Source organism: Idiotropiscis lumnitzeri, chromosome 9 (assembly GCF_059441095.1).
Source record: "Idiotropiscis lumnitzeri isolate Australia: NSW breed Sydney's pygmy pipehorse chromosome 9, RoL_Ilum_1.0, whole genome shotgun sequence".
NCBI lineage: Eukaryota > Metazoa > Chordata > Actinopteri > Syngnathiformes > Syngnathidae > Idiotropiscis > Idiotropiscis lumnitzeri.
The window spans coordinates 9,909,899-9,918,297 of NC_142399.1; the positions used below are offsets into that span (position 1 = coordinate 9,909,899).

At 43.3% G+C, this 8,399-nt stretch overlaps 1 protein-coding gene across 2 annotated transcripts in view; it reads left to right on the forward strand.

The window, feature by feature from the left end:
• LOC148330176 (pleckstrin homology domain-containing family A member 1-like) overlaps positions 1–6,699 on the forward strand; it is a 17,259-nt gene extending 10,560 nt beyond the window's left edge. The window contains exons 9-13 of one of the 2 annotated variants that reach the window (XM_088304014.1): positions 105–169; positions 244–307; positions 500–589; positions 1,860–1,933; positions 4,451–6,699. In XM_088304014.1, the coding sequence (XP_088160140.1) occupies positions 105–169; positions 244–307; positions 500–589; positions 1,860–1,933; positions 4,451–4,700 (543 nt within the window). In that variant the 3' untranslated portion in view covers positions 4,701–6,699. The remainder of the gene's footprint in view (positions 1–104; positions 170–243; positions 308–499; positions 590–1,859; positions 1,934–4,450) is intronic. The other variant, XM_088304013.1, reaches the window with a different exon arrangement.
• Positions 6,700–8,399: the final 1,700 nt, after the last annotated feature.

Below are 8,399 nucleotides of genomic sequence, written 5' to 3' on the forward strand. Positions count from 1 at the left end.
TCTCTGTCTGCTGCAAGACAGTCTCATTATCAGCCCGGGAGTTTAGAACAATGCGCTCGCATAAATGAAACCATTTATCGCATTTACCGTTCTCCCACCTTCAGGAGAAAGAGCCGCTGAGGATGATCCCGCTGAAGGAAGTTAACAAAGTGCAGGAGTGCAAACAGAGGTATTGAACACGTGAAGTTCTTCATTGAGACACAGCAAATATGTGACAGCTTTCCCTGTCTTTTTGGATCATAGTGACATCATGATGCGTGACAATCTGTTTGAGGTCGTCACCACGTCGAGGACATTTTACATACAGGTAATGTATAAACAGTAATAGCGTTAAGCTTTTTGTCATTTTGGATGCCACGCCACTCCCAATCTCAATTAGGCTGTAGTTTGTACATACAGTGTAGCCGGCAAGTATCGACAGCTCACTTATAGATGCATGATCTCTTTTATCTTGGAAGTGGCTTCCGTGAAAATTCACTGGATAATCTTGACCTCCTAGGCCGACAGTCCAGAGGAGATGCACAGCTGGATCAAGGCCGTTTCGGGGGCTATCGTGGCCCAGCGTGGACCGGGGAGGTCTGCTGCGACAGTACGTGTCACTCACGCCACAGAACATCATCATTAGTTTGACTTGAAGGGACGCCAAACGACAGAAACCTCATTTCCAATAAGCGGTAGCGTTCAGCTCACCTGGCCATGGTGCCATTTGATGGCTTCTGAATGAGACAATTTAGCTCAGTCAATTGGAGTTGTTAACTTATTTAACACTTGCTCTCATTTAAGCGTTCATTATGATGGCTTCACAAAATTCTGTCAATCAGTCAGAGTACAGAAGTAATGCACACAAATCTGTGGTCTTATCCCTTTGTTTAATTTTTAATAAAACATTTTGTAAGCATTGAGCTTATATACACATTCTCTAAATAAAATATAAATATTTATATAATAAAATACCGCCAGCTGACCAACCAAAAGGAAGCTTTTTTTTTTTTGTTTTTTGTTTTTCAAAAATCGCGGCCTTTGTGATTTTGAAAATTGCATTCAACAACATTGTGATTTCTATTTGAATTTGTTTAATTGGTCGGTCCTAGTGTGAGTAGGCCAAAAGTAGCACAGGTAGTGGAGAAAACATTTACAAGCAAGACGCAGACGTTACATTAGTGCATCATTGTTGGTCATGCACTAAATTGTCTTACTCGTAAAGGACAAAAAATGTACCAGGGCATGGACCTTGAGCTCTATATATTAAAAAAAAAAAAAAAAGATTTTCCATACCAGCCAGCTATATTTAAAAAGCCAATGCTAGCTCCTCCTCTGCTAACATAAATCTTTAGAAGGAGCAGGGTGTTTAGGCAGAAGGAGCTAACAGGTGAGTTTTTTAGTCAAAGGTTGCCAGGTTCAACATTTGTGAGTAGCTGAGTGCGCTAATCGGCGTGGGTCTCGTTTGAAGGCGCGAACGAAGAGCTGAATAGTGCTGCGAGAATGTGGAAAAGGGGCAATGATGACAATGTTTTGCGCATGCAGTGGATGTAATGACTTGTGACTGACCCCTAGACGTCCCTCACCGCATGCAACATGACTTCAACTTAAATAATCAAGAGAATTCGGCAGGAGCCTCGTGTCAGCAGCAAGGGGGCGACGCTGGCTCTGTTCCCGCCTCCATTTTGTCGTTTTTGTTTCTACACGTGTGCCCGACGCGGTGACACAGCTGTTCCGTCCCCGGCCACCTGTTGTCTTCCTGTCTCTCTCTCTCTCTGTGTCTCTCTCTCTCTCTTGCTTTCTTTTCGTCCCCCTCCTCCCTCTCTCCTCGGGCAGACAGCCCATCTGCTCTAACCCTGCTTTGCGCTATGTTGTTGCAGATGCGGCAGGCCAGACGGCTGTCGAACCCCTGTATACAGAGGTATACGTCTCGAATTGGGGAGTGCAGCAGCACGTACGTCAGCTCGTCTATTTAAAAAAAAAAAAAAAAGACAAAAAAAAAAAAACAACCCTCCCCTTCCTTTTGAAGCAAGACATTTTGATTTTACTGTAACGCTGTTTTCTACTCACCGGCCGGTCCCGCCTCCTCGCGCAGATCAGATCTCATCACGATGCATCTGACGCCCCCCCTATCCCTTCTAAATCAACCCGACCACTCCCTGAATATGGCTGATAACCCAACAAGTGCTCCTCTTCTTCCCTTCCCTCCTCCCGCTGCCTCTTTCATGCTCTCTCGCTTGACGTTTGATAATGTAAGCTTGCTGGCTGAGTTGACTTGGCCACAAGCATGGCGCACATGCAGCAGAAGTCAATCCGTGATCTAACACCCCCTGGATCAACTTGCCTCCCTCCCGCCTCTTTTGACTTTGCCATGATTGGCTGAAAAACAATGCCAACAAACGCCAGCGAACACTTGCTACATGAACGTGATTCTTCCTGTTCTCCGTGAGTCTTTCACATCCTCTTTTTGTCTCTTCCACCCCCACTCCCTCGTTGCCCTCTGTCCTCTCTGCAGCCTGCTGCAGCTGTGCACCTGTCTTAGATGTGTGACTTCCTGCTTGTGTCTCCTCCTCCCTCCTGTCCGAAGCCTGTATGTCTTTTTTTCCTGCCACCCGTCCTTTTCCCGTGAACGCAACAGTACCGCTTCCGTCGTTGCGCTCCTACACCTTCCTTATCACTGATTGTGTACTAATATCAGGTGTACTGTACATGTTTAATTTGTACATAGGGGGGATCCTTGGTTTATGACCGTCTCCACGTTTTCGAGGTTAAGAATAAGAATATTTCAAGAAGGCATGCGCAGTTTTCATTGGATTGTGTTATATTTGTGGCCTACAATTATCAGGGTCCGGCAGTTTTTGAATGGTGGCCCTGCCTCAACTGGCACTCTCCCTGTATATTCATGACATAGTTAGTAGATTTTGAAGCCAATCAATGAGTTCATTTTAAACATTTCTAAATTAATTAACAAAAAAAAAACTATCAACGGTCGGATCACTGGCCCGGATCTCAAATAGCCAGAATTTGCTTATAATTGATGCTCATTGAAATGCATGGGGCAAAAATAATAACAATTTAAAAAAAAAAGTATTTTCCCCAAAATGCAGATAGATGCTATTTAATGTTTGGAAAATGACAAGGGACTACTCCTGTCGTCTCGATTAGTGGTTGACTCTAGAAACAGCGCGTTCTGACTTAAGTGCAGTCATAAACCGAGGACCCCCTAAAATACCAAATCACTACAAAATTCCGCTGAAGTCTGTGGAACATCCAAAGTGCAATAGAATCCATTCTGTGATGCCGTTTGACTTCCGTGTTCTAATTTCATAACAATTTTTCCCCATTGGAAATAATGTAAAGTGAGTGAATTCATTCCTGGCTCAAACTTGTCATCATAAAATTTTGAAGCAACATTCTAACATTCCTAAATGCCATAGGGAAAAGTTAATCACTGTGAAATATAATTAAACACAGTAAAATGACACCAGCCACATTCTGTATGCAATACTCGTTTATAACCAGAAGTGTTGGAGTGTTGTGATGTGTACAACACGTGTACTTACATTAGCATGTGCTTGCAAAAATTCATTCGTGTACATAAATACTTTGATTACCCTTTGCTGCCCAGTAAGTTTAATGGATGCAATTGCGACTAGATATGCCTTTATGTTTTTTAAGGTCCTCTTCCCATATATATTTTGATTTTAAAAAATAAACTATAATCAACTTTTTTAATGCCGACTTGGAGCCTTTTAAGCCTTCACTCCGTCATATTCACACCACTAAAACTTTTCTTTAATTTCTAAAAAAAAAAAAAAAAAAAAAAAATCGGGATTTACATGTGAACAACTTCCCTGATGGCGATTGCCTAAATACTTAAGTGCACAGCATGATTGTAAATGGAAGTTTTTCAGTCTCCCTTCTGACACCATCAGAATGTCACTCAACCGCCAAATCATGCACAAGTGCATGTTCCGCAGCGCTCGTGTATTTACATGTGACACTTCAACGTTTGTGTAAACAGCATTTGCCCAACTGTCTGCCGCTGCCTAGCTCCGTCGTCTGACCCGTGTGCTGTGTGTTTCCAGAGATTGAAATCTGAGAGCGACAAGCTGCTGAGCACCGAGGCCTCCTAAGGCGTCCTCCTCCTCCTCCTCCTCCTCCTTCTTCTTCTTCTTCTACTACTACTTCTACTTCCACCTCAGCAACATGACCCGACTACCAAACTAAAAACCCGTTGACTCTCCACTCCTCACCTCTTCTTCTGCTATTACTACTACTACTTGTGCTACTTCCACCATCTTCACTCTAACAATGCTACGTCCTTCAGCCTGCAGCACCAACACTGCTAAAGCATCATCCAAGCCGCACAGGCTGGTTTCATTTTTCTAACATTTTATTCGTATTAACATCAAACGCATGCGTTCTAAGTTCTTAATTTTTTTATTTATATTTTGATTGTGTTCCGTAGGAGCACAGCAGCCGCTCCACATTCTACCGCACCCCCGCGGGTCCCCCCGTTCCTCGCTCGCCCGTATCCGCCGCGCCACCCCGCCAGCCCGACTGGGACGATGCCAGCGCTGCCGGCGCCGTCGTCGCGTGCGACCCACGCTCGCAGCCTGGCGTGGGACAGCGAGCACTTCATGAGCCTGCTGCCCCGGCCCACTCGCAGCCGCACGCCGGCCCGCCTCTCCCTGCAGGAGGCCCGCCTGGCAAAGTGAGCGCGTTCCCCGAAGAGTCGCCGTGGCGCCGGCGGAGCGCCCTGGAGCCACACGTGCCCGAGCCGCCCTTGGACCTGGACGACGCTGACCTGCCGGTGAGCGAGGTCTGAGCAGGAGTTTTCAAAACGCAAAACGGCTGACGCAACGAAGAAGCTTTTTCCGTGGAGACAAGGCGGCCGTCGCTGAACTTTAAAGCTCCTCCCTTACCGGTGCTGTCGGTGCTAACACACACACAAAAAAAGTTGGGTCATCCTCTGAACTTGTGTGCCAAAGATGACCCAGTCTTCACCCACAGTCAACCTTCTCATCTATTTACCGTGGCGTATTTATTTGACAAGCTAGATGACTAATGGACCCTTTTCACTGTGATGTCAGACCACTTCAGCTCAGTCATTTCCTGGGCTGATCATCATATCTGCTATTTATATTCACTAATGTTGTCATAAATGAAAGGTAAAAAGAAAAAATTGGATCGAAAAGAAGCCACGATGCCAAAATGCTAATGTAAGCAGACCAGCAGGTTTCATTTTTCTTTAATCACAAAAAAATAAACAGACTCGTATGTATTATAGCAGCTGTGGGGAAAGTAGTGGCGCATGTTGAAAACATGTCAACTTTTAGAACAAATCAAGATGACGATAATTTTAGCTGTCTGAATGGAAATGCTGACAAGAAACACTTGATTATCACAAATAATACATTTAAACTCGCTCACTTTGTTTCTTGCTTAATTTGTTAGTGTCTCCTTACATTTGCAAATATAGTAGCAGATGTAGAGAAACTCATAGTTTAAAAAAATAAAAATAAATCCAAAGTGGTCCGGCGTCATTGTATAAAAGGGTCTTTAAGGATTTCAAGGCTGCGTTTGGCTTGACGCGGACGCGCCGTTTTGACCACTAAGTGCCAAGAATAAAAGGGAGCGTTTCGGGATCCCCAAAAACAAAATAGGACTGAACTTGTCATCTCTCTCATGGACTGAGAATAAATAAGCTGTGTGGTTCTTACACTCTCTTAACACTGGATTGAACTTGTTTTTTGTTTTTTTTTGTTTTACCAGTGTCACTCTCAAGCTCGCTGTTTTGATTTGTCGCGTATTGATCCCGGACAGTTTTCGGACTACCTGCATCTCTGCCTAATAGAATTATTGCTTAAGTCATTTTTGGGTGTTTTCGGAAAACAAATTCTAATTGGATTACCATGACCTGCATCACTCAGAGGCTACACAGTTAACACAACAAAAAAAAAAACGTTTTTTAGCAAGCACATTGGTATTTTGTCCTCAGTCATACATTCATTTAAAAATGACTTAGGCTATTAAGCTATTAGGTTAACAATATTAATAAGTGTGTGTGTGTGTGTGTGTTACAGCGGCTGTATTTGATTTTCTCAGCAGTGTTGGCGCTTATTTCGCCTCACTGCTAACACTATCACGTGGGGCTCTGAGGCACTGCAAGAGTTTTTGTTCTTTGTCGTGCTGTATTCTTTAAAAATGTGTTTTAAACAAATAAATCTTAGCAGAGGGATGGGCAAAATTAATCAGTCAATTGTGCTGTATTGTTTTTTTAATCGTGTCTGGAAGGCATTAAGAAAAACGGAGTGCTTGGCTCATTTCATTCTTAGCTAGGTTGCTATGCTGTCTTCAGAAGCACAACATTGATGAATTGGCCCGATTCTAGATGATGTTCATCCAGAGCCGCTTTGTGTGTGTTGTCAGAATAGAGTTGTGGTTTTTTTTCCCCCCGGTTGTTTTTTTTTTTTTTTTTTTTACATATATATGATATAGTACATGTAGGCTTCTTTGCTTCATTGCCAATGTTTTACTGTAGCTGACGCTCTCTCCTCTCCACTCCGGTCCAATATACAATATTATTCACCATTCAAACTTGATTCCTTTCACATCCCAAAATATTTTAGCCTCCATTCCAGTTTGATGTAATTGCTTCGTATTGTCTCTATTTATTATGTGGATGAAATAAACACACACACAAAAAAAAATCTATATGCATGCGAGTGTTGAATATTTATTCAGTTTTCTGTCCTCAGAAGGTGCTGGTGGTAGAAGAGTGCCACTCGACTGGGCTCCCTCTGCCCTCTTGTGGTGAGAAAACAACCTTCACTGAAGTGAACTTCCTGCCACCTCCAGTGTTAATGCACAGTATGTGCAAAAGATGTTTTTTTTATGTTATTTTTATTCTGTAAATTCTGGTATCATCTAAAATGAATCAATTGCCTTGGAGGAACATGGTGGTTGATGTCTTCAAAATGTGTTAGTGAAAAAAATATACCCACTCAAATAACACCATCTCCTTTCTGGCAGCACAGTGGAATAGTGGTTGGCTTTCATGCCTCACATTCAGGGATTCGCTGGGTATTCCTCCTCTTGTTTTTTTTTTTTTTTTTGGAAGCACATTTTAGGCAGCTTGCACATGTATCACAAGTGATATATTTTAAATCCAAAACTCAACTAGGTTTTCCCTTTGGAAGTAATACCATTGGAGTGTAACGCACCGTCCCCGGCCTTCTCTGCCACACCTGTATGCAGTCCTGGACTGATTCGACCGGCATCCTTCACAGCTTCATTGTCACAAGCATCTCGAGGTCTTGTCTCCAAAATGGGTTCCCTTGTTGTTCTCTGCCAGGAACTGTCAGATGCTCAGTGTTCTCCTGTCATTATTCTAGCCTCTTCTCCTACACTGAACAAAGCAAAATGTATTTGTAGTTGTGCTGGTTGATAGTCTGTCATTTGGATTTAAAATGTTGTTTTGTGACCTCATTCCTGGAACATTTGTGACATACCTTGTTAGTTTATTTGAAAGGTGGCGACCCAACGTAAGGATCGAAGGACACCACCTTCCCTGCACATGTTTATCGATCGTCATCATGCTCCCATCACAGCACATTAATTTCTGTTCTCCTCGCTGCAGGTTTCATGTGGAGGCCGAAGCCACTCGCGTGGCTTCACGCATGGATTAATTAAAGCCCTGCGTGCCGTTTTAGACCAGGAGACATCACGAGGCGCCCATCCCCGCCCTGGCCTCGGGTGTTGCTTACATTTTGCACGCTTGAGGTCCTTTTCATGCGCCTGCCTCGTCTGCTCGCCGTTTGTGGTCCCGCTGACGTCTTTCTCCTTAATGAGTGAGTTCTCAGCGACTAAATGACTTCAAGTAAGATGATTCATGTTTACAACACAATGAGGTACGCAGACATGACTAAAGATTAAGTTCATTTTGCTCACTTTGGATTGACACAGTATGCATTTGGTCAAATCATAATACCTTTTTTTTTTAAAACAAAAGCCACGAGTAATACATGTAGTCACTTTTTTGGTGAGCAGCTCTGGAGACTTTGCGACTCCCTCCTGAGCAGCCTCGCCCTCTGCGTCCAGACTTCGAGTGTATGCCACTTTCGTGAATCTACAAATGATTTACTTTAACCATATTAATACCAAAAAGTCAGGAAAGCTAGCCTCAAATTCAAGCAGGGGAGGATAAGGAAGGGGAGAGGAGAGGAGAAGTGGCAGTAAAACAGGCCAAAACCCAAATGTCAGTGGCTACAAAGTAGTCTTGAGTCGAGATTTAAAAATGTCTGAAGTTGTAGCGGCTGTTAATTTTGTGCTTCTTAAAAAATTGTGTCAATCAAGCAGAATTATTTAAATACAACTCAAAGGTCACTTTTACAGGCTGTAGGCCTTCTCCACAT